Here is a 25,717-nt window from a genome sequence, read left to right as displayed (position 1 = left end):
TTCCCGAGAAATCTCATGACTAAGCATATGTGCAATGATACTCCCACACAGGCTGCTGACAAGGCCGCTCAGCCCAGAGGGTGGGACTCCCTGGCCTCTGGGAGGAAGGGACGCCTCCACTCTGGAAATTACAAAGATCCCAGAAGGCCAGAGTAGGAGGAAGAGCACCCATGGGACTTGACAGGTCATCTTCCAGGTTCCCAGAAGTATGTTTGTGGTGAAGGACTGACCCTTATGCACCACCACAAAGGGCATTTATCCTTTTCCAAGTACATGCAACAGGGAAGAGCTCCTCATGGGGAATCTCACATTCCGTGAGAGCAGGCTAGCAGCCCCTTCACAGCTGTCCATTCTTCCTCTGGGAGACAGGAAGGCACCAGGACTGGCCCAACCATCCTAGACGCAGGTGGGAGGAAACCACAGATTCCTTGCTCACCATCATCCCCTGTAGAGCATCAGGTGTCCTGAGAGAAGACGCTCTCTGTACAGGCTGTGCTCTGGAGTCATGCTCTTGGCATCTATGGGACTTGGTGGCTCTCTGTGTCCAAAAGCAGCCAGACCAGCTGAGAGAGCCCCATCAGGTCTACCCAGAGATAGTCCTAAAGTCTCACAAGTAGATTTGGTAAGAGAGAGCAGAGAGCAGGATCCCGGGATGAGCTGCAGCCTGAGGTGATAGCATCCTTCCTGGGATGGAGACCAGGGGGATCCTTCTCGAAGTCAATGCAGGAAGTTGGAGCAAAAGGCAGAGGTCTTGGAGCTGCAGCTGCTTCTGCTGGTGCTACCAATTTAGATGCCTTTAGAGTTATCACCAGGGCCATCTCGGTTCCTGACCCTAGACACAGCTGTTTCTGATGTTCCAGCGAAGAGTCAGTCTTGAGCCAGACTTTACCCCCAAAGGGGCCTTATGTTCTCTGACTTCAGGTCCCTGTGCATGAGGGCTCTTTCGGAAAGCCCCACTAGCACAGCCTGAGGGCATCACACTGAGAGACCAGACCCACTCTCCAAAACTGCAGCAGACAACCACAGTGTCCCTCCTCCAGAGACCAAAGGACGCAAGTAGTCCAGGGTTACAGCCCCAGCCTCATTTCCACGTAAGCAGAGGAAGCTTAGGTACAGAGAAAAGGTTCTGCCCCTTGTAGAGGGCGGAGCAGCGGCACAGCAACTTCACCCCTGAGTCTAAGCACCAGTGAGCCCCGGGGAGCAGAATGAAGCTGTGTGTGAGGATCCCAGACACGGAGGGTCCCCATGCCTCAGCTCTACATGTTCCTGTCAGTCCCCATCCACGTGTGGAGCCCGGATGGTCAGAGACCTCCCAAGGGCTGCTCTCACCTGGTCACTGTGTTGGCTTAGTCCTAAGGTTTGGACAACTCTCGCCATCCAAGAGAGTTGGAGCTGGACACCCATGCCCTCCCCAAACAGTCATTTGCCTGGCAAGGCCTCGCTTCATAGTGGAGGTCTTCTGGGAAAATACCTGAGGGCATGTGACTTCAAAACAAATTATGTCACCCTATTCACCAGAGCGCACAGGTCAAAGAAACTCATCAGCATAGTGCGATGGCACAGAGCTATGCTGAGCACCACTTTCTGAGTCTCATAACTGCTTCCATTGGTGCCGTAAGACAAGTCACCTACATCCAGGATGCAGGAGTAGGCATCACCCCATCTAGAAAGGTTTGTCTAGACCTGGGCTCTCAGTCTCCTCACAGAAGTCACAGGGCTGATTTACAGATGATTTTTGGTTGTCATGACTAGGGGTCTCTGCATAGGGAGGTGGAGGTCAGGACCTGCCTGACACGCCACAGTGCTGAGATGCAAACAAGAGGATCCCAGCCTCACAAGTCCACACTGCCAAGCCCAGCCAGTACAGAACCACTAGACAACAGGGGCCTTTTGCCCTTGGCCACCAGAGCTTCATAGAACATGAACAAGCCAAATCCAAGAGTGGAAATAGGTGAGGCAAAGCCCTGTTCAAACAAGATCTCATTCCAGAACTCCTCCCCTGATGGCCTCAGGGTCTGCAGCACTGGGCACATGAGCCCTATAGAGTTGGCATCTTTGTAGATAAACTTCAGATGTTGGCAAGCACCAGGGCTCCGCTTAGAGCACTTACTGGCATCAAGTGTTCAGACTCCAGGCAGCTGGTGGCATGTTCAGCCCCCCCCCCCGGCCCCCAGCCTATCTGGGGTGGGGCCAGTTCATGGCTAAAATAAACAGCTACCGAAAGAACTCTCATGGGCCATGAACAGCAACGAGCCTTGAAAATGACATGACCCAGGCTATAAGGATCCCAGTCTCCATCATCTAGATGAAAGCACATCCTTCTTATAGCCCTACCTTGTCTACTCGGAAGCCCGCAGAAATAACCACTGCCTGACCTCGGCAGGCAACACTTGCCTACCTGAAGTGGCAGAGGGTAGGAGGAACACGTTGGCACAGTCATAGATGGAGGGCACAAGCCGGTGTAGGCTAGGATCTGCTGCGCAGGGTTGTAGAGGATCTGAGGTGGTGGAGATGGGCCATAGGCCAGCTGAGACAGAGGGACCTGTGAAGAAAGGTGGGGGTGGGGGTGACCACCCACCTCGATGCACACTCACACTCACTCAAGGCAGCATTCAGACCTGCAGCCTGGCCCTTTGGGAAGCCCTAACGCAAACCGTGAAGAGCAGACCAGTCTCTATTCATGGCTTCCCTGCTGATGAGAGTAACCAAAGGCCAAAGCCTCTGGGGCCACAGGACAAGCAAGAACCTCTCAGAGTGTTTTGCAGTCCTATGGACTTGGAAGAACCCCTAAAGGGTTTACCATGCACCCTGAGAGGACAAAAGGAAGGTTCTACCCAGTGATGAAAGGGCAGCAGGCTAGAGCTCAGGGGCAGGGGCAGCAGGGCTCGCTCAGGGAGAAGTAAGTATGGGTGAATCTCACCTCTCTCATTCAGCTTCTTTAAAGGGGGTCCAGGACCCACCCAGACTCACCACACCCAGACAACCGTGGACCACACAGTGACAGAGTGCTTGCAGGCGAGTTTGGCTCTTAGATGCTAACAAGTTCTGCCTGCCTAAGAGGGTGGGAAAGATTCACCCGGCGGGTTGTCAGGGGCTGTCAGGGCAAGTGATTGGTAGTCCTAGTTGCCATCTGACATGCAGATCACTCCCTTGAAGGAGAAGGCCCTGAGCTCTGGGCTGGAAACACATAACAAGACACCACTCACCATGTCCTTGAAAGCCCCCAAGACTGCAGCTGTGACAATGCCGAGGCACAGGCCCAGTACATTCAGCACTGTGGATGCCCAGAGCAGCCGGTACAGGTGGGTCACGTCCTGGCAGCTACGCACACCCACAAATTCATAGTAGGCAGGTGAGGGCTCTGTGCTACAAGAGGGAGAACAAAGTTAGTGACCCTGTTGCCGGAGCATGGCCAGGGGGCAGCATGCTCGACCATAGTCAGATGACTTCCCCCAAGTATCACATCTATAATGAGATGACCATCACTGAGTGACAGATCCGTGGGCAGTAGACCAACCTATGTGTAGAAACTGTTGCCAGGCAACAGCCCAGGACATCATGCTGTGGTCAGGGGAACACCTGGAGTTAGAGCCACGTCTTGCTAACAAGCCTCATAGTTAGAGCCACAGTCGTGAACATGACCACTGGGACAGAGAAGGCTGATGGGAATTTAGTCAAGGGGCCACATAAGCTCTCAGCTGCCAGCCCAGAGAAGTCCAGGATTATTTGGGCCACTAGACTCCGGAAGGGAGAGAGTAGAGTGGGGCTTTAGGCAGCCTTACCACTGACCTAACCATACTCCCCAACTGTAAACTTAAAGCTAGAAGTAGTACTGACCCCCAAAAACATACATAACCCTAAACATAAAAACATCTATAACCAAACACAGTTTCCCTCCAGGAAAACTTACACCTCACAACAAGGCTAAGACAGCTCCCGAGGCAACCATGGCTATAGAAATAACACAGACCCAAAACTTACCTGATCAAAATGTCCAGCCAAGTGATATGTAGAGCCTTTAACTACAACTCTAAACATGACCTAACCCCCAAGCTTAAATATATCACTAACCATAGCCTAACCCTAACATCCCTACACCAAACCAAAACTTAACCCTAGCCCTGCTCCTATCCCTAATCCTAACTACAACACTAACACATTCCTAACTCTAACCACAACCATGGCCCTAACCATACATAAAATAAAACATACATAAAAACACTAACCCCAGACCCTAACTTAATATTAACCCTAACCCTGGCCACGTTATCAAACCAAACTTTAGCACAAGTCCTCAACCCCAATCCCAGTGTCAACCCTAACCTTCCATGACCCTACATCCCCAAACCAAGCACAGCTGCAAGACTGTGCTTAATTAAAAGCTTAACTACCAGCCAAATCCAACACTAAAGCCAGCCCCAACTCTAGATAGAACTTTGATCCTAACCCCAATCTTAACCCTGACCTTAGATCTGAGACTAACTAAATTAACCACATACTTAATCTTAACCATAACCTCAATGCCAAACATTACCAAACACCAGTCCTAGCCATAATCTTACCCTTAGCACTAACAATACTCTGGATGCTCAACCACAATGTTAACCTTCCAATAACTGTAAACCTAATACCAATCCTAATTCCAACCCTGAACCCAATTCCAATGCTAACCCTAACTGTAATACCAATGACAACTTAAACCCAAACCAAGCCGTAGTCCTTGGTCTTAGCCTTAACTCTAACCCTAGACCTAGCTTAACCTTAACACTATATATATACATATATGTATATGTATATATATGTATATATATATGTATTTAAATATAATGTTTATATAAGTAATATACATTATTTTTTAAGACAGGGTTTCTCTGTGTAGCCCTGTCTGTCCTAGAACTTACTCTGTAGACCAGGCTAGCCTCAAACTCAGAGAGCCACCTGCCTCTGTGTGCAGAGATTAAAGTGCAGAGATTAAAGGCATGCACCACCACACTTGGCTTTAACCTAACTTTAACCATAACCAAAAACCTAATCCTAACTCAAATACCAACACCAACACTAGGTCTCCGGCCAGGTCTAGTGCTAACCCAAATCCTAATCTAAATACTAGTCCTAACTCTAACCACAACCCTATCCAAAACCTTAACTATAGACTATAACCCATGCATGAACTTAACCCTAACCTTAATTCTAAACATAAAAATAGAACAGCAACCATAAGCATACCTGTATCACAAATCAAATGCCAACACTTTACCTAACCATAGCCCTGGACCTAACACTAATCCTAAACCTTATAATGGTCTAAGCTCTAACCAGAAAAAAAAACCTAAATAAATTCAATTCTAATCATAACCAATACAGATCCTAACCTGAGCCATAGAACTAGCCATCTCATTAACTTTAACCCTAAATATAAATTAACATCAATGTCAGCCCTAACCCTAACAAACCCTGGCCCTCGCTCAGACCTTTACACTAGTGTAACCCAAACCCTAACCTAGAGCTGACTCTAACCCTAAATAAACTCCAGCAATAGTCATAACTCCAAGCCCCAAATTAACCATCCTAAGATAAACCCTAGAAATGACTAGCCCAACCCTGACTCTAATACACAACCAAAAAGATAGTGACAACCCTAAACATAAAATGTAACCGCGATGGCAGCACTACGACTAACTCCAGAATGATCCTAACTCTAGCCACACCCTAACGTTGGCCTTAGCCCCAGCCCTACCCCTATGCTGCTCCCAGCTCCAATACCAGCCCGAACTGTGATTCCAAGCTCCACCACTCTAACCCTCGAAGACCTAGAAAGCCATCTCCACAGTGACACTTCCTCCCAATCACTAAGACATCAGTCAGACTGGAGCCCAAGGGCACTCTGCCAAGCTCACACAAGGGTGGTCGTGGCCACAACCGAAGGAGCAGCAGATGGTGATCGCCTGGCACAGAGCACTGAGGAAGCTCCAGAGACTGGGGGCGTGTTTCCAGTGGGAAGCAAATGCCTGGGAGGACTAGGAAAGGCCATGGAGCCCTACAAACTGACCATGAGAAGCAGGCAGCATCAGAAATCCTGGGACTCCCGGTTCCCAAGACCACTGGAATGGCCAGCTAGGATGGAGGCTGAACCACTGTCTCCCCCATGCCAGAACAATCAGCAAGCATTCTGTGTTCTCATTCTCCATGTGTATCATAACAGAGCTGTAGGTAGGCCTCATCCCTGAGAGGGAACAGAGCAGAAATGGCATGCACTGAGATGCCACCTGCTGACCAGCTGACTCAAGGTTTGTGACAAACAGGGGCCAGCCCAGGTGTAAGTGCTTCCGAATACTGTGCGTGCTCCTGGTTGGAAACTCAGTCACTCCAAGAATTCCCCCTTTTTGATGCTGAAAGGAGACCCAGAGGGGAGAAGTGGAAAATGCAAGTAGATATGGGAAGGGAGAAATGGGGCCTCTCTCGTGCACAGATGTCTTGTGCAGGGTCTCGCTGTGCACATGCCTGTGTGTGTTTGCACAGACTCCCAATGCGGCCTTACCTCCCACAGGGGTAGAGGTCACAGCAGTAGCACGTGTTGCTCCTCACCCTAAGCTGGCACCTTCCGTTCAAAGAGTAGCACGTGACCTGGGGTAGAGACAGGCAGGCTCATAGCTTATCCTACCCAGACAGCCAGCAGCCTACATACAAGCCCGTCTCCTGTTCAGGAGCAGGGCTGATTGCCAGGACCCTCCCTGGCTCAGGGCAGGGTGGGATGGGGTGGGAGGCAGGGGCAGGATTGGACAGGGCAGAACTAGACAGAGTAGGGTGAGATGGGACTGGACAGGACAGCACTGGGCAGTGCACAGCAGGGTTGGGCAGGGCCGGGCAAGGCTGTCAGAACTCTCCATTTCCTGTGCACATGCCACACAGACACCTCTCTCTTCTGGAATGCCCAGTGCACGTATTTTCAACCTTCTACAGCTCTGAAGATTCCAGAGCATATCGGTAAGAGAATCTACTACCCATTTCCCTTCCCGATTCCTGCCCCCCGGCATTGGCTCTCGATGTGAGGAGCCTTATTTAGCGGAGGCAACAAATGGCCTGCCCACCTGGGCTGGTCTCACGGGTCAGCTGCTGTGTGCACTTGTTCTTCCTGGCATCTGACAGCTAAAGAATGAGGTCACACCACAGCTGCCCCAGCCCAGGGCGAGCCAGAGGGTGCCTTGAACACTGCATATGTGTTATCCCAGCGTTTCGTGGCAGTGATTAAGTCAGTGAAAACGCTAATTGGAATGCTAATTGACCACGAAGAGCTGGACAGATGAATCCTAACACTGTGTCAGAGAGGAAAGTACGCAGCTGTGATTCCAAAGAGAGCGCCGGGCATTGAGCTGTCAAGGCTCCTAGCTTTCAGTGCCTTGATAGCCACACAGCAGAAGATCTGTGAGAATTAAGACAGCCATTTTAACCAGATGCAGAAGATCTGGGGGATAGGGAAACCACGCTGGCAAAGGGACTCACCTCTGTCTGATAGACGTCGTACAAGTACCCAGCCCCACTGGAGTAGAACTGGCACCTTCCTGCGCTGAGAGGCCTCGGTTCCTAGAGAAATAAATACAAGTAGATGGGATGGACTGGTCATCCCCAACCAGGAATGGCCATTGCAGACTTGCCCCCCATGGACTGGAATAGAACCGAGGCCACACAAGTTACTGCCAGCCCTAGCAATTGTGTGGCATCCAGAAGGCTGCAGGAGAGAGGATTACAGACACTTTCCATCTACCTGCTGGGCAGACATCACAGGGATGAGGGGCTTGCTGACAAATGGGCCGAGGGATGTTCTACACCTCACCAGGAGCACTAGGCTTCTCTATCTTTCTAAAAGGTAAACAAGGGTATTCTACTAGGAAGGGGACAAGAGAGGTTTGGGACTGATTCACTCATCCATCCAAACTACCCACATACTCACCCAGTCACTTAATCGTCTATACATCCAGTCGTCCATCCCTCCTTCCGGATGTCATGCCCCACCACCACACATAAGCTCATCAACATCCTGGCTCACCACAATCCCACCCCTGTGTCTCCAACATTCATGGAACCAATATCATGCTGAACCATGGAGGCCCAGGTAAGCCAGAGCTGTGTGGAGGTAGGGGAGGGGTGGAGCAGACTAATGGGTAGGCAGAAGAAAGATAGCTGGGGCCTGAAACTTGTAAAGTGTCACGAAGGCATGTCATCTGTTAGTGAGCCTTTGATTCATTACTATGTATCAATGGAATTTCTCCGACCTATGAGGAGTCTAGGAACCAAGACAGTCATGAGTAAGTTCTGGAAAGCAGCTATGGTGGGGCACAGCACCTGTGTGCCAGCTGGGTGAGGATGCTGACAGACCAGAGGCAGAGCCATCGGCCCCAGCTGTTACATGACAGGAGCAGGTGGGATAGAGATACAGGAAGGCAGTGAGACAGGAGGCCACAGCTGGGACCTGACAGCTGCCTCTTAAGCTCTGACAATACTTCAGGGAGGTCAGGCTTACTTGGCCTTCATCACCAGAAGACAAGGCTCAGATCCTTCCCCTTTGGACTTTCCCAGGACACATGACAGTGTGAAATGGGGATGGAGTCTTCACACCATCTTCCCTTGTGGTGGAAGCTTGGAGGGTACCTAAATGATACCAGTGGCCTCAGAAGGGTGGACCTCAGTGAGCCACCAACACCACCCTACCCCCCTTCCCCCCCCCCCCCGCCACAGGACTGTAACTGACCATAGGACACCAGGCCTCTAAGGCCTGTGAGTGACTGGAATGCTGTGGGTCGGGCTGGTGCCGCTCATCTGAACACTCTGCTGGACTGCTATCCTGGCCACTCTTCAGAGATCCAAGACCAATCTACCATCTCACCCAGAGATATGTACATACAGGTGGACATAAACACATAGGCATGCTCAAGTGGATTCATGCAGGCAAGTACACAGGCGGGTCCCCAGGCAAACAGGCACTGAGGGGCTGCCTTCCGGACTCTGCTCACCAACGAAGCCAGAAAGGGTGAGCAAAGTCCTTTCACCTCTGTGGCTGCAGACGTGAGACTTTGCTTACCTGGAGACAGAAGTCTTTGGAAAGCGATTTCTCCCAAACACTGAGGAGCTGGGAGGGCACAGCACTGAGAAAACCCTCCCCAAACAAACAAGGGGTGGAATCCAGAGGCCAGGCTGGCACATTCTTTTGGGGGCACTGTAGTCTCTATGCCTGTCCAGGGAAGGCCAGATGTCTGGACACCCAACTGCAGGTGCTGAGAGAGTGACACACAGGTGTACAGCCGAACACAGGTGTGCACACATGCAAACACACATGCACAGAATCCCCCCCCGGGTTAAAATGGTACAAGTCATACCGCTATGCCATAATGGCGTCACTCAGACCTCACATCACGCGTTTACATCATATGAGCACGTCACAGCACATCATGCTATGTGTCGTCTTCTGTGTCATGGCACACTGTACCATACCACATCATGCATATCACGTATCGTTCAGATCGCACCCTACCACATTGTCCGTATTGTCCCACTCCACTTCACCTCATTCTCTCCCGTGCCCTCCAACGCCACCATAGCCTCATTCTCTCATGCCACATTCTAGACTGTATCTCCCTCTACATATCATGTTCTACTGTGCTTCTATATTGTACCATGTCATCCATGTTACAACACACATCACAGCATAGTATGTCGCACGACACACTATATGCATTTGTTTCTTAATGGTTTGGGTCTCCTCCATTAGGCCATAATCCTGGCTGGCTCATCGTTTGCCTATGGCACCTAGGAGCCTGCCTGCAGCTGCTAAACAGGTGAATAAGGGTGCCTGTTCACTGTGGGGGCAAAGTTCAGCTCTGCAGACACAAGCAGCGCCGTCATCCACTCCATCCGTAACCGTGCCACTAGTGGGACCCGCCACATTCCCTTAAAGACCTCTTTATAGATAAAAGGATATTTTCTATATCTAGCCCCACATTAAGCAACAATCTTTGATGAGAGACTATGAAACTATACACTCATGCATGAGCAAAGTCTGAAATTTCGTGGTGCATTTTGCCTTAAGAGTGATGAGAGTGCTGAGGATGGTCAGCTGGAACTCTGGACACAGAGCTCCAGAACTGAGGAGCGGGGACAAGGGTTCCCTAGTGCTTGGGGAGGACTGGGGTTGGGAAGTAACTAAAATAATGAAGGATGTGTTGTGGGTAGCTGTGTGTGGGGTGTGTGATTGTGCTTGGTGGGTGTTGTATGTTTGTGCCGTGTGTGCCGTGTGTGTGTTTATGCCTGCTGTGCGTGCTTGTATTCGTGTGTTCCTTGTGTGTTCTGTGTTGGTGTTTGCTGTGCACATGTGACCTGCGGGAGGCAGAGGATTCAAGGTGCGGGAGCCAGACTCAGCAAGAAAAGGATAGCGATGGCAGCCAGCCCGCCTGAAGCCCGTGTGACAATGTCAGAGCCCAGCTCCACAACTGAAATTTTGTTTCTCACATGGACGTTGAGCCCTAGCAATTGACCGTGTGTGGTCAAAGGCGGTACTCACGATGTGCCGTGCTGCAAACACGCCGTCGACTATGGCACAGCAGAATGCCGCCACCACACCGAAGCTGATGAACACGATGGCCGCCACCAACTAGAGGAAGAAGATGGAAGAGGGTGGGGTGTCAGCCTAAAACACCAATCAGAGCCCTAGTGGAGGGGTATGGTGCCCTTCTCAGACCATCACCGTTTTACTTACACACACCATCGATGGGCCCCAGAGGCTCAGCCACATACTCACCCATGTGGCACCCTCCATGGGTCTGTACCATGAGACACAAGGGCAACTTCTGCGTGGAGGTCACTTGATGCCTTCACCTCTGCACACGTGTTCCCGTTTTCATGCACACGTGAGTACTTGCTCTAGGCCTCTAACATAACCAGATTAATTCTGCACCGCGCCTGCCTGCAGGGGCCAGTGTCTCATCTGGCCACAAACAACCCAGTACCTACCCAGGATGGTTAAATTGTCTGCTGTAGACATTCCAAATGCTATGTTTGTTACAAAGATTAATACGTTCATAAATGGGTATTTCTGTAGGATGAATTCCTTGAATATATATTATAACCCAGTACTTTGACATATTTAGATTCTTAGCAATTAAAAATTTTTAGAAGGGCTGCTACACTGTCCTATAAACATACTTAGCCACTGACAATAGTGTTTACTTCCTTGCATGCAGAATGACATGAAATTGGTGCTTAAAAATGTTTGCCTCAATTTACATTTCGGATTCTTAGTATTTCAATTTCTATTTCTCTATTAGTAAGGCTAAAAACCTTAGCATTGTTGGCCACATTTTTTCCCATTTTTCTTGTGGCACAGTTCCAGATTGACCAAGCAAATGGGAGAATTAACTCAACTTAAGGGATTCCTGGACCTGAGTGTGGTAATGAACTCACTCTCAGAGCTCAGGAGGATGAGGAAAAGGATTGTGAGTTCAAGGCAGCCTCAGCTACACTGTGAGATCCTAGCTCAAACAAAGAAATCTGCATTTTCTTCCTGAGAGTTTCCTGGGTGTTTCTACCTCCTAAAATCCATGTGGGATCCCCTCCTTATTTACAATTCCTCCCCCAGCAGGGAAATCTGTCAAAGTGTATGGGTTTGGTGTTCAGTCTTGAGCGATGCATAAAGCCATTGGGATTGCCAGCCACAGGGAAGAAAGGAGATGGATAGCCATCAAGAACTAGCAAGCAAAGGCCAGGCATGGTGGTACACATCCAAGATCCTAGCATGTGGGAGGCAGAAGGTGGTGGAGCTTTGAGTTCAAGGCCAGACTGGTCTACGGAGTGAGTTTAAGGGTAAACTGAGTTAAACAGTAAGACCCTGCCTCAAAAAGGGGAGGGAGGGAGAAAAGGAGGGTGAGAGTGCAAGGAGGAGAAAAAGGAAGAAGGGAAAAAGAAAGAACAAAGGGAAAAGGAAGGAAAAAGGGAAAGAACGAGAAAAGAAAAGGGGAAAGGAACAGGAAAGAAGGAAGAAATAGCAAATACAGCAAGCAGGTCTCTCTTTAGCCCCAATAGAGCGAGAACTCTCAGGCACTGGGTTGGTCCATGCACTGATGATGTCACACTCTGGTGACACTGCCACTCCCTCCTTACTCAGCTCAGTTTTTTGTTTCCATGAACCTAAAAGTCAGAACTCTGCTGTAAGGAAGGCAAAATCAGAAGCTCCCTCCCAGTGTGCCATCCACGTCTCTCTGGTGTGTGAGACCCACATCCTAAATCTAGTCACACAGATTCCCAACCACCCTGAGCCAAGGCAGCAGCTGGAGTCAGCCACTCTCACCTCTGCCTCCAGAGGGGCAGAGCATTACTAAGCAGTCATGGGCAGGCCATGAGCCTTGGAAATGGATCTCAGCCCCAGGGTCCTTAGCCTTCTGCCCAACATCAGAATGCACAGCCTGGTGAAAACCATGACAGCTGCTGAGGGGAAACTCAGCTCCTCCCACAAGGAGCTGTCAACCTGTGCCACATGTGTGCCTAGTTTGTGACTCCAGCAAAACTTCACACGGCCAGTCTTGTCACTTCCACATCTTCAATCCATTCAAATCACACAATGATGAAGAGCTCTCTCTATCCCCCAAATTGCCACCCAGCTGTCACAGCCAGTCCTGCCAGCCGGGGACACAAATCATACCTCCCAGGGACGACTTGGAGTCTTTCCTAATGGGAAAATCTTACCCTGTAGCCTCTGGGGCTACTATGCTACCCTTGGACAATGCTGGATGCTCTCTTCCATAGTGTCTGCCAGCCAATCAGGGTAGAGCTACCCTGACCAGCCCTCTGCCCTCTTCACCCTCCAGACTGCCATTCATCCCAGAACCTGAGGGCTGTGCCATGATAGCAGGAGGAAGGAGCAGTGGCCAAAGAGGCACGCCACAGGGGCAGTGGGCAACTGGATCACCCACACACTTGGGAAGAAATCATCATCTGTTTAGCAGGTGTCAGGCCAATGTCCCCAGCACAGGCGCTGTCACCCTGCAGCACGGGTGCTATGGTGGGAGCTGTTCCAGGTGCTGAAATAAAAATGCACAGAAGCTGGCTTTCTGGAGCAAGATCTGGAGAGCCTGGTCCTTCCAAAAAAACAGAGCCAGAGCTGGGCACCCCATGTGTCCCACGTTCAGGAAACCAGCATCTCTGCTGTGGCCATCATGGTGCCTGGCAGTGCCCAAGCCAGCTGAGACAGAGTAGACCACACAGCTATGGAATGACTGAGCTGGGTCTGGGTCAAAGGGCACTAGAGAAAAACACAGCCAGGGTTCTCATTCCCTTCCCCTGATCCCATGGACATGTGTGAAGAAGCAGAGAGAAACCCCTCAGTGTGCCAGTCTAAGAGAGAGACAGAGAGACAGCGATAAACAGAAACACAAAGAGAGAAAGACAAAGACGGGAGAGAGAAATTAAGAGAGACAGACAGACTCATCCTCCTGGGATTCCAAAGGAACATACAGGCCACACCTGCCTGAAGGTAGGCTCTACTCACAGGGGACAGACCCAGTTGCTATGACAAATTGCCACATGAATTTTCTTTCAGATTGATAGTGCTGTTCTTTGCAGACACAGAAGTATCGTCTTTGAGTCAGTGGGATGCTGAGAACCACTGAGTGAAGGGACATGGGAAGGGAGGAGGTAGTGCTTAGAGCCTTGTCGGGTAGCAGGAGCCCTCTCCAGGGAATGTGACTTCTCCTTGGTGTAGAAGAGTCCTCCCTAAGTCTTTTTTTATTTTTATTTTATTTATTTATTTTTTTTGTTTCCACTGGAGATTGTCATAATAGGCAGAGATAACAGTGAGATCATTTCTAATTAGATTTCACTCTCGGAGTGGACAGATTGGAGCAAGCACAAATCTAATAAGTGTCTGGATTTGCTTCAGCCTCCCATGGGAAGGGAAGTACAGAAGAGACAAAAGATCACTCTGAACTGACGGCTAGGTGAGGGTACACATGGCGGTATCAAGCTATGTGGTCTACTTTTACATATGCTTATACATATACGTATGTATATGTATGCTTATACATATATTTCTCTACAGTGAAATTTAAAATAAAGAGAAAGCAGAAGAAAAACACTCTACACGGCTGAAGCATAGTTATCCCTGTCTTTGGCTGAAGTGGCCCAACCTGAGGCCATCCCCCTGGAACAACCTGAAATCCCCCAGAAGATACAAAATAGTGGCTCCCATTTCTGAATGCTCACTGTAGCCAGCTCTGTACTAGATAACTCCTTCAGGTCCCAGCTTTGCCCAAGTCAGCACTGAAGTCTAGAGTGGCTCAGTTCCCCAGTACTACAGCACCTGCAATCAGCTCAGGTTTAAAGTGCCAATTCCAGATACATTTTTAAATTTCCTTAGTAGGTTTTTCATAAGGTTCTTGGCCTGTTTAGAAGTGTAATGTATGGATTCCATCTCATGGAATGTGCCTTAAATCCAATGTTTAAATAATGGTTGGTTATTCCCACAACATTTGTGCCACTATTGTACGAGTACAGCTCACAGTCAGATCACAGCTGTGGTCACAGGGTTTATAGCTGGGTGATATCAATATCAGTGTTCTCCAGTGTCATGCGGAGTATCTTCCAGCACCATGAACAATGGTCAATAGGGGTGAAATGTCCATCTGGGCACTGCTAAAGAGGGAGAAGAAAGACCGAGAGACAGAGGATCAGGAAATCTACGGTGAGGTTGTTCCTCTTAGAAACGACAGGTAAGCTCCACCCATGATGAAACAATATGGCTGCTTGAGCAAGATCTGCAGAAGTAAGTATACCGTACCATGCTCACAGGGATCAGGGAAATGTCATTGATACCCATCACACAAAGAACTACAAACTTGCCTTAGGGTTTTTATTGCTGTGATGAGACACCATGGCCAAAAAGCAATTTGAGGAAGAAGGGGTTTATTTGGCTAACATAATGCAGAGAGAGAGAGGAGTGCTGCTTTTGGCTTGCTCCTCATGGCTTGCTCAGTCTTTCTTATAGAATTTAGGATCACCAGCCCATGTGTGGCACGATGGGCTTGGCCCTCCCACAACAGTTACTGTTCAAGAAAATGGCATGGTGTGCCTACCGCCAGATCTTGTGGAGGCCTTTACTTAATTGAGGTTCTTTAGCTCAGATGACTGCTGCATCGAGCTGACTTAGAGCCATCCAGCACACTAAGGTATACTGAAACAGGGACCTCGTGAGCGATGAGCTGCCTAAATAATTATCCAATACCAAGTGGTCAGCCCCAAAATCATACACATACAAGTAACACTAAAGAGACTTAATAGGATATATAGATATATGTATATCTATAGATATATAGATAGATAGATATAGATAGATGTATATCTATATATCCTAGAAAGTTTTTATATTTTATATATATTTCTTTTATACATATATGTATAATATATGTTATATAAATATATATAAAAAATACATTTTATATATATTTTATAAAATATAAAATAAAATATATATTTTATATATAATATATTTTCTTTCTTTTGTACACATATATGTATAAAAGAAAAAGGCGCCATGATTTCAAGAGGAAGCAAAGAGGTAGGTATAAACGGGATGGGTTGGAAGGTAATGGATGAAATTATGTAATTTTAACTTTTAAAAATAAAATATATATATAGTTATTTTAAAAAATGGACTCCAACAAATGGTGTTCCGACAGTGAGGAAAATACAAAGGAGTGCCTAGAAACTCTGCTTTCTATTATTCATACACACTAAAGTGGATCAAAATACTGAATGAAATGGAAGTGTTAAAACTCCACCAAAACTGAAAGCTGGAGCTGTCAAGACAGCGCAGGCAGTAATGCACGTGTCATGCAAGTGTGAGGACACAAGTTCAGATCCCTAGCGCCCATGTAAAACCAAGGCATGTGCTATGTGTCTGTAAAGCTACCCCTGGAAGGTACAGGGGATGGAGGGATGGAGACAGAGAGAGCCTCCAGAGCACCCCAACAGGACCTACAGGAAAGTGATAACCACTTATTCTTACATCAATAATCCACAACAGTGCACCAACAAATACAGTCCATAGCGCCCTGTACTGCACAGCTATTGATAGTCTGTGAACTTGGATAAACATCATCATCTCATTGTCTACTATTGTGGTCTGAGTAAGAATGTCCCCATAACTCATACATTCCAATGCTTGGGCTACAGTTGGAGAAACTGTTTGGGAAGGATTAGAGGTGTGGCCTTGTTGGGGGAGTATGTCACTGGAAGAGGGTTTGAGGTTTCAAAAGCCCACAACACTCCCAGTTAGCTCGCTTGATATCTCTCTCTCATCCACCCTGACCTTGTGCTTGTGGAAATAAGCTCTCAGCTAGCTCTCCAGCGCCATCCCTTCCTGTGCCTGCTGCCATGCCCCGCACCGTGATGATCATGGACTCAACCTCTGGAACTGTAAGCGAGCCGCCGATTAAATGTTTTCTTTCAGAAGTTGCCTTGATTACAGGGTCTCTTCACCGCAATAGGACAGTGGCTATGTTTCTAGCATCTACCCTAGCGTTCCCTGTTCCGTTTTTATCCCTACCTCTCTCTGGTCCTCAGTGGGGTTCGTGTAGACCAAGTTATGAATGGCACCAATTAGGCCCTGAGTCTTGGGTTGTAGAATATTGAGGGCCCAAGGGTTTCAGATGACTGATGTGAATGTAGCATCCTATGTTGAGGGACTGACACTCACCACAAAAATTTGAAAGAGAAATGAGTTTTCTTACCATCTGTCTTCTATTCTCCACCAGGTGAATGCCAATGATTCCCAAGAAGGACCCAAAGCCCAGCTGAGACGAAAGGAAGAACAAGAGAGGTGACTGATTAACATCATACTGACCCATCACAGTTAATAATGCCTGGGGCTGGCAAGATGGCTCAGTATGTAAAGGCACTTGCTGGCAAGCCTGATGACCGGAGTTTAACCCCCAGGATCCCACATGGTAGAAGCAGAGATTCTGCTGACCTCCATATATGTACCATAGCATATGTGCTACCCTCCCATCAAGATAACTAAATAATTTTTAAATATTTAATAATTCACCCTTAAAATTTTTTGCCCAGCTGGATGTGGTAGCCCACACCTGTAATCCCAGCACTCAGGAAGTTAAGGCAGGAGGGTGGCCAACTTGGACTACCAAACAAGACCATGTCATTTAAAAAATGAAATGAAATGAAATACTTTGTCAGGAGAAGAGAGACCACTACCACCACATAGCATGGTGGTCCCTAGAGAGGGACAGCATACCCTCTAATGCCCACTGGTGGGGCAGAAGCCGATGCTTCTATGACATCAGCTCACCTTTTGGTCGCAGGAATGAGGTGTTAAGTTTCAGAATGCCTTTGTAGGGACCTGGAGCCCTCACACACTGACCTTCTGACATGCCCTCTCCAGGCAGCCCAAGAAGAATGGACAGAAACTCGGCAGGTGTAACGTATGATGTTTCAGCAGAAGGGCTGCCAAGACCAAGACCTTGCCCACACTGGAGTCTTCAGGTTGGAGCAAGGACAGCAGGCAGCCTGGGCATGGAGAAAGGCAGTGTGGAGGCTTGGGGTCCAGGAGCTCTCCCAGGCAGAGGCTCAGTCAGCTGTTAGGGTCCTGTGCTTGAACCTGTCCTCATCTTAAAGCCTGGACCTGAGCTCTAGCGATGTTCTGGACACACTGCTCCGAACCTGTGCTAGTCTGAGGGGTCAAGCCCAAGAGGCCCTGTCTGTCTTGACTATGAAGAATGGTATCTCTCCAAGTACTGAGCTGCTGAAGGCCACCCTCCTTACCTGGGGTTCACAAATAGCAGACTTTTTTTTAATGTGAATTTTTTTTCCCAAAAATTTTTTTTTCCATAGCCAGGCCACTCCTCGTGAGGTGGCTGGCACCCTTCATCTCAGTTGAATGCAGTGTCTCTCTGATCTGACTTTCCTCACATTTCTCTAATGTCGCTATTGTCTCCATGAAGACACAAAGTCTAAGACAAAGCTACTTCTGGCTAATACTGCATTAGCCTGCCCTCCAGGGCACCATATCCTTTGCTCGTTTCCCTCAGAAATACTGTTAGGTTGGAATATCATCTTGTGGTGGTTAGCTTTGATTATCAACCTTCCACAAACAAAAATCTCCCCAGAGAAAGAGTCTCAACAAAGGGTTGTCTACATTTGGTCGGCCTGTGGGCATATCTGTAGAAAACTGAGATTAAGTTAATTGATGTAGGAAGTGACAGCCTATCGTGGGCAGCACCATTCCCTAGGAAGGAGGTCTTGAACTATATAAGAATGGAGGGATCAAGCTTGACACAAACAGCAAGCAATGATCGTGGATGCATCCTTCTGCTCTGCTCTTGACTGTGGATGTGCCGTGACCAGCTGCTTCAAGCTCCTGTCACTGTGACATCCCAGCAACAATGAACCATACCCAGAAATTGTGAGCTAAGAATAAAACCTTTCTCCCCTACACTGTATTTTTGCCAGGGTGCTTTATCAAAATGAAACTAGAGCTTCCAGAGGTGAGAATCTCAAACAACTGTAGCTGGAGAACAAGCAGCTGACTACTGATCGAGGCTGATCTTCGTGTTTTTCAGAGAATTTGAGGTTCTGCACCTTCACACACTCTTGCTTGGGAATTTCAGGATTCTCTCCTTGCCCAGGCAATGTGGCAGAAGAGCCTTGTGTAAGGCTTGCGTCTCTGGTATGTGCTTCATGCAATGTGACAGCAAAACTTTTCCTGCATTGATGTTTTTACACAGGGTTATCTGTGAACTATATCCAGGTAGATAACACGACTTATGTAAACAAGGTGTGTAAACAAACCATATAAAGATAAAATGAACAGTAAAGTGTGTTTAGACGCTGCCGGCTAAGAGACATGCCTTGCTCAAGTTGTTGACTGTCCCTAGAGTCATTTACCCTCTGGTGGGAAGTCAGCACAGCTATACGACTTCTTGTTTTCAATGGTAGCATCAACAACAGTTTCAATCCACATCCTCCCCTTGAGGCTCCCAAAGCCACTAGCCCATCTTCCAAGAATTATGTTGGGGTTTCTGCATGGGCTAATGTCCAGGAGCAGCAGGGCTGGTCCTTCAGGGTACTGCGGAGAGTGTGTTGCCATTTCTCCAGACAGCTGGAGGCTCTGGCCCCTCCCCACCTCTACTATGTAACCTTCTGTGGCCCTGAACCCTGCCTACCATCACCAAGCCACACCCTCTCCTCCTTTGCTTCCAGGGGCCCTATGATGACACTGGCCTGTGAGCGTGGTGCAACATGGCCTCTCTTAGGGTCTTCTGACTAGCAGCCTTCAGTCCTCTTTCTTTGCAGAGCACACTCTCAGATACTAGAGGATCATCGGGCTGGGATCATTTTTCCTAGGACTATGGCCCCCTCTCCCCAGCGGAAATTTCTGACACCATGGACAAGCAGGGAATGTGTCTCTCTTCACAGAACACTGAATATCCTGCCCAGTCTACCATAGGCCTTTGACTCACGATGATCCCTGGGTAGTAGCCGCCCACAGTCACATTCTCTGTCCTGGTGGTGGCGGCAAGGCCGATAGTCAGGATGAGGGTGGATACCAGCAGCAGAGAGCCCACAAACCACAGAGAGATCTTCTTTCTCCTTGCAAAGCCCTCTGCGGAGAGAAAAAGAAGGGTGTTAGTAAGCTGTGGGCCGATTACCCACTATGCTCCAGGCCCAGTCATCTGGAATCCTGTGAGCGCCACACCTGTCCTCTACCAACAAAGGGGCAGCCTGGTCCCAGCTGGGCCAGCCAGGTGAGCAGCCTGCCCCTCCTCCCTTCCTGACAGCCCTGAGCCTAGCCAGGGGCCACTGCCTGAAGCCAGAGAGTCCAAGGAGAGAAGGGAACGGAGGAGGCATATATATGCCATAAGTGTCAGAGGCAGCTGAGCCCCAGAGTCCACACCCCGCCCCAACCCCACCATCAGTGACTGGGGCTTCTGGTTTCAGACCTACCCACCTGGCAGGAAAGTCGCACCTGCTATTTCTCTGACTGTCGAGCGCATTTGCCTCCCCCTAATCACTACACAGCCACACCTGAACCACAGGCTATGGTCAAAGCCAAGTGAGAAGGCATGTTTGACTCTGATCCAGCCAGGCAAACAGAAGTCTCCACACAGAAGTGGAGGGGAAGAAAAGTCTGGTGGCCTCATCCTGGTCCAGAGTCCTTCAAGTCAATGTTTTGTGAGTGTGTGTAGACATGCAAGCATGTGTACTCATGTGTGCCTGTATGTGTATACACACAGCACAGTACCTGCTTCATCTGGAGTCAGCCTGCTTACCCAAGCATACCTCCTGTCAAATGGCCACTGGATCTGGGCATGGTGGCACATATCTTTAATTTCAGTGCTCAGGAGGCAAAGGCAGGTGGATCTCTGAGTTCAAGGCCAGCCTGGTCTACAGAGTGAGTTCCAGGACGGCCTGAAACCCTATCATCAAATGGCCACTGGATCTGAATGGGCAAATCTCATGTCCTGAGAGGCTCTTGTTTGAAGATTTCACACACCTTTGATCCCACCAGTGAAGCTTAACACCAGCCAAGGTTATGACCCTTAAGACAGAGACTGTTACAAACTCAAGACATAAATTTTAACAAGACTCGGATGACTGCTCATGCTCCAAATGACTTAGCTGACTGGACAAAGCCATTTTTATCTGACCCAGCAAAGACACGTCTCCAGGAACAAGACCCCATTCCAGAGGCCCTGTTCATCCCTATTCAGTCTCTTCACCCTTCTCCAGACCAGGGTAGGAGAGGTTTCTCCTGAGCATCTCATTCTAAACTACCCTTCAGCCCCCAAGAGGGACCATATCTACCCATCCCCCAACACAGAAATCACAGGCTCTCAGGAACACAAGGGTTACCTCTGGCCTCACTGCTTCTAAGGTCCCCAAGGGGTGGAAGATGATGGAACTCCTGTTGACCAGGCTCTGCAAGTCCTGGCCTCACATATGGGTCCAGGCTCCCTTCCCACTTCCAGTCCTTGCTCTTCTGCCTCTCTGAGAGGAAGGTTTATGTCCAGGGCCCAGGGGACCCTTGTATCTGCCTTAGCTCAGTCTATGGGCTCACGTGAATGTCACCTTCATTCCCCCACTCACCCACATGTTTCCTCCCCATTCTCACATTCATTCCCCAAATTCCCCATCCCTCACTCAACTGAGCAGTCAGAATGTACAGATGCCTTCAGGTCCCAGACATGCTGCCATGAACACAGGGTGAACCCTACCCCTACTGGAAGCTTTCAGTCTTGGGATAGAAGGCCACTATATAGAAGATGAGCCATGGTACATATAAACTTTATAAAGTGCTTCATTTGATAGGACCAGGGGACAAGGAGAATTCAGGATGGAGTATGGAAACACCACCCAGAAAAGGAAGCCCTGGGGTGTTTGGGAGTAGTCCAGCTGGCCCTGAGAGCGCCCTGACATTGGTGGGTGGCAAATGGGCAGCCTGGGTGGTGAAGGAACAGGGGGCCTGGAAAGCTACTGCAGCAGGGTGAGCGAGATTGGAGAAACTCTAGTTCCACTTTCTCCAGTGTCCACAACCTCTGACTAAATTTAGGGGTAGCAAGTAAGGCTGAATAGACCCCACCCTGGATGGCTTGGGCCTGTGAGGGTAGACCAGCAGGAGGCAAAGGCAACACCTGTCTTTGAAAGCACCAGAAACAGGGCACAGAGCACCCTTCGCAGAATGTGGTAGGCTCTGGAGCAGACCCTTGCTTCTCCACGGTGCCCACAGCCCTACCAAGAGCTGGTCAGCACCTGCGCACACTAAGCCTCAGGAGCAAGCCAAGGAGGCTGGGGCCACCTGCCATAGGATGGGCCTAGATGCCACCTGGTCAGACCTCGCCATGTCAGCAGACGGGCACAGAATGAACCAGTAGATGCTTTCTCACCCTAAAGGGTTTCACTGCCCCGCCCCCCGCCCCCCGCCCTACGTGCATCACACTAATCACATTCCAAACAACTAATAATGATGCCGCACGGCTGAGGTCTGCGTGGACCCTTCTACAGAAATATCCAGGATGGCTCCAGCCCACAGCACCGGACCATGTCCTCTGGGTTGGCTCATTAGCATGGCATCCTAGACTGGTGGCATTTAGCACTGTTAAGGAGCTACAGCTTCTGACCTGCAAAAAAGCCACTTGGCCAGAGGTCAGGCCCTTGAAACTTTACTCTCACGCAGTCATGTCTCTGATAGGCATTTGCCCTTTTACCAGTCCCTACCTTAGTCTGACCTCCCCCTAGAAACACAAGCTGGGCAAGGCTGTCAGCATTTCTGTCCACAGTGCCCAGGCTAAGACAAGGTCTGGAAAGTCGCATGGTTGCAGGGACAGGGCAGCTGAGCACTCCTTTCCGGCTACTTGTACTGCTGTTAATGGCCTCACACCAGAAATACAGGGCAAAAGGAGAGTTCTACCCAAAGTGCCTTTTATAAATACATCTCAGTACTCAGGATGGCATAAAAATAAGTTTTAAAAAAAGAAAAAACAGTCCCAGACAAGAAGGCAGGGGTGTCTGAGATCCCCAGATGCAAGCATTTCTACATCAGGTTTTGGAGAAAAAGACATTTCACATATGACAGACACCCAGACAATTGCTGCACCATCTCCTGTGTCCCTCATCCCATCAACAAGGCGCTAGCGCCCTGTGTGTAGAAAGCACATGGCCGCTAAACCACGTGATGAGCGCTGTGAGCAGGCTCACAAGGAAGACGAAAGCCAAGCAGGGCCCTGCTGCTCGCTCTCAGGATGCCAGTGTCCAGCTCAAACTGGGAGGCCATGGCACCTGGGGCTGAGTAAGTGAAAAGACTTCATTCACCTGGGTGGAGGGAGAAATGGCAACAACCAGATTGGCTGAGGCGAGTAGGAGGTCCTAGAAGCCTGTCTGGGAAAGCTGTCCCACTCACATAAAAACCAGGGATGTTCTGAGTGTGCCGTCAGGCCAGCTGCTGGCTACTTCCTCAGCTGTTTAGTGCTCCTGCCTGTCCAGTTGCAGGTAGCCCGTCCCCTCACACCTCAGCATATCGCTTGGCCATTTTCTGCCCACCTATCCCAGCCTCACCCCTCATTTTTTAAATGTTGTGCTCCTTTCCAGGTCTCTGCCTGTCTTGCCCAGAACTGCTGACCCGGGTACCTATAGTTCCACTTGGTCTGCCCCAAAGGTACAGATAGGTATTGATGGACAGGAGACCGTCCTCTGTGTTGGACCATGTTCTCCACTTCATTGAGGCAGGGAGAGGCACCCCGACCTGCAGGACCAGAGTCAGCAGGGTTCTTCATTGCGGCCTCTCTGGCTGCAGTGTGGAGGCCTGTGTCCAGTCTCGGACACCGGTGATGCTGAGGCGGAGAGGTTGTTTGAGCCTGGGGGGTTTGAGACCAGCCTGGGAGATCCTACAAGGGCATATCCTGTAGCAGGTGTAAAGTGTGCCTGAGTAGCCCAGGGCTGGGCACTGCCCAGTCACCAGGTTCTGATTTCATATGTAGCATCACTCCAAGATGTAAGCAAAGAAGAAGCATTGACATAAAATAGTCATAGCCTGGAGCCACACGGACTTTTAAGACTCTGTCTCCATTAAAAAAAAAAAAAAAAAAACAGAAAAAAAAAACAAAAAACTCTCACAGACCATTTTAAAGTCTGGAGTTCCTTACCAGAAGAAAAGAGTAAGTCAGACCAACTGAAAACCGCCAAGTCCCCATAATGTAACAACAGTGGCAGCTGCTGATATAGCAGCTGTCATTCAACACTAGCTAGCTACAGCTTACAAGGAAGATGAATAGGATGACCACAGAGCATCTGGCCTTAAAGAGGGGAGCACACAGTGGTTTCGCTTAGAAAGAAGCCAAATTCCTTAGTTATTATTTAACAGCACTAACCAGTCACAAAGTGTCTCAGTGAAGGGTGGTGGCGACCCTTCCCAGAGACGGTGTCTATGGGATCTGTTCTGAAAGGCTCATCATGCGCTCTCTCACCCCAACCCCAATCTGATCCCTTAAGCCCATACCAGGTTTCCCAAGGTGGGAAGTCTTTTCTGTTTGAAAATCTCCCCCACCCTCTGCCCTCTAGGAACAATGCCCCACATCCCTCCAGGGCCTGGCTACCTCCCAGAAGAGCACCCAAGCCTAAGCGGCTGGAGCCAGAGCCTGCAACAGGTTTCCTGTTTTCCCAGACAGACCTGGCCTCAGCTGCTTCAGGCTTGATGAGGGAAATCAAACAATTAGAGATGGAGTGGCTGGCTGATGAAGCGGGCGGAGCCCTTGCCGGCACCACAACACCCGAACACCTTTCTCCCTGTCGGGTGGCAAGCTTCCCCTGGTTCTTTCAAACAAACATTTCCCAGAAAAGTTTAGAAGTTGAAGTAAATACAGTAGGACTGGAAAGGTGCGGGCACGGGGCGCGCCGCTGAAAAGTACTTGTGTCTCTTAATAAAAACATAACTAACGTCGGGGACAGAAACAGAACAGTGGGTATATGGGTAAGCAGCAGAAGGGTGAAACACCAGGGGACAGGTGGCCTGTGCCACATGAACTCAAAGCCCAAGAAGCCAGACCTGAGTCCCCAGCCCCAAGTCCCAAAGGAGTCCTGGGCCTGGGGCCGTGAGGGCTATTCCCCCCCTTAGACCAGCTGGAGACCTGTATGTTACCCAGCTCCTGGGCCCGCCAGATTGCCTGCCAGCAGTAGAGATGCCAGTGGTGCTAACCTGTGGTATCCAGCAGAGCCAGGGGGCCTGGCACTGGCGGCGGGAGCGGCTGCATTCCACTGGGAGGGCAGTGCTCTAAGGCAGCCGCCTGGAGGCTGCTCTTGTCAGCTTAGGTGATTGGGTTTCAGGAGGCCCAGGGGCAGTTCCGAAGCTCAGTCCTGGGTCTGCTCTCCTGGGCTCCACAGGCGCGTCTATCTCCTCTTCTGTCTTCCTCTCTCCTTTGGTCAGTCCCCTTCTCCCTCCACTATCCCCTCTGCCCCCTCCATCTCCTACACCTCCCTCCTTCCCTCCTAGGTCCTGGTGCCTGCCTGCTCCTCCTCCTCCCCTCCTCTCTCTTCCTTTTCTCCTCCCCCTAGTCCCCTTCCAGTCCCTGGAAATTAAGAGTCTAGGAAAAGACCCTGAGCTTTCACTACCAGAGATGGAAGACAGACCCAGGGAGGAGGAAACTTACCTGAAGAAATACTGTCCTGCTAGCCCGAGCCCAAGCCTCCATCAGAGATGGCCACAGACCAAGAACTGGGAGGCTCAGATGGAGGGAAGCAGAGAAACTCAGCAGGTGCGGCCCAGGGCTCCTACACTGGTGCTGGAGAGAACCCAGCTCCTGGCTACTTCAGACCCCCAGTGAGCTGAGCCCGCCCACAGCAATCATTAGGAAACACTCTACAGGCTTGCACACAGGTGACATGATAGATGGCGGCATTTTCCCAGCTGAGGTTCTGGTGGGTCCGAGGCTTAGCTTGGAAACTCTCAGGTTCTGTTGTGGGCGTGTCCTCACCTAGCACTAAGGGCTGTGGAGCTCTCCCGGTACCCTCTCACCCCGGCTTTTAGATCCCACAACACTAAAGTTCTGAGGGAAGGCTGCTGTGGGAAGAGGGGGAGGGGCCACAAGGAAACGAGTGATTAGATAGGGCATATCTCAGTTAGGTTTCTATGGCTTCGATAAAGATGCCATGGCCAAGCAGCTTGGGAAGGAAA

General features: G+C 49.6%; 1 protein-coding gene across 2 annotated transcripts in view; it reads right to left on the bottom strand.

Moving 5' to 3' along the window:
• Tmem255b (transmembrane protein 255B) overlaps positions 1 to 25,414 on the bottom strand; it is a 36,449-nt gene extending 11,035 nt beyond the window's left edge. Inside the window, exons 1-8 of one of the 2 annotated variants that reach the window (XM_060381414.1) lie at positions 25,194 to 25,414; positions 19,515 to 19,657; positions 16,770 to 16,832; positions 10,553 to 10,642; positions 7,501 to 7,581; positions 6,539 to 6,624; positions 3,207 to 3,366; positions 2,399 to 2,542 (exon numbers count right to left, since the gene is read on the bottom strand). In XM_060381414.1, the coding sequence (XP_060237397.1) occupies positions 2,399 to 2,542; positions 3,207 to 3,366; positions 6,539 to 6,624; positions 7,501 to 7,581; positions 10,553 to 10,642; positions 16,770 to 16,772 (564 nt within the window). In that variant the 5' untranslated portion in view covers positions 16,773 to 16,832; positions 19,515 to 19,657; positions 25,194 to 25,414. Of the gene's footprint in view, positions 1 to 2,398; positions 2,543 to 3,206; positions 3,367 to 6,538; positions 6,625 to 7,500; positions 7,582 to 10,552; positions 10,643 to 16,769; positions 16,833 to 19,514; positions 19,658 to 24,742; positions 25,008 to 25,193 lie in introns of those variants that run through there. The other variant, XM_021653049.2, reaches the window with a different exon arrangement.
• Positions 25,415 to 25,717: the final 303 nt, after the last annotated feature.

This window comes from Meriones unguiculatus, chromosome 4, assembly GCF_030254825.1.
Source record: "Meriones unguiculatus strain TT.TT164.6M chromosome 4, Bangor_MerUng_6.1, whole genome shotgun sequence".
NCBI lineage: Eukaryota > Metazoa > Chordata > Mammalia > Rodentia > Muridae > Meriones > Meriones unguiculatus.
Note: the sequence above shows the minus strand (reverse complement) of the source record. Positions and strands in the feature narration are given on the sequence as shown.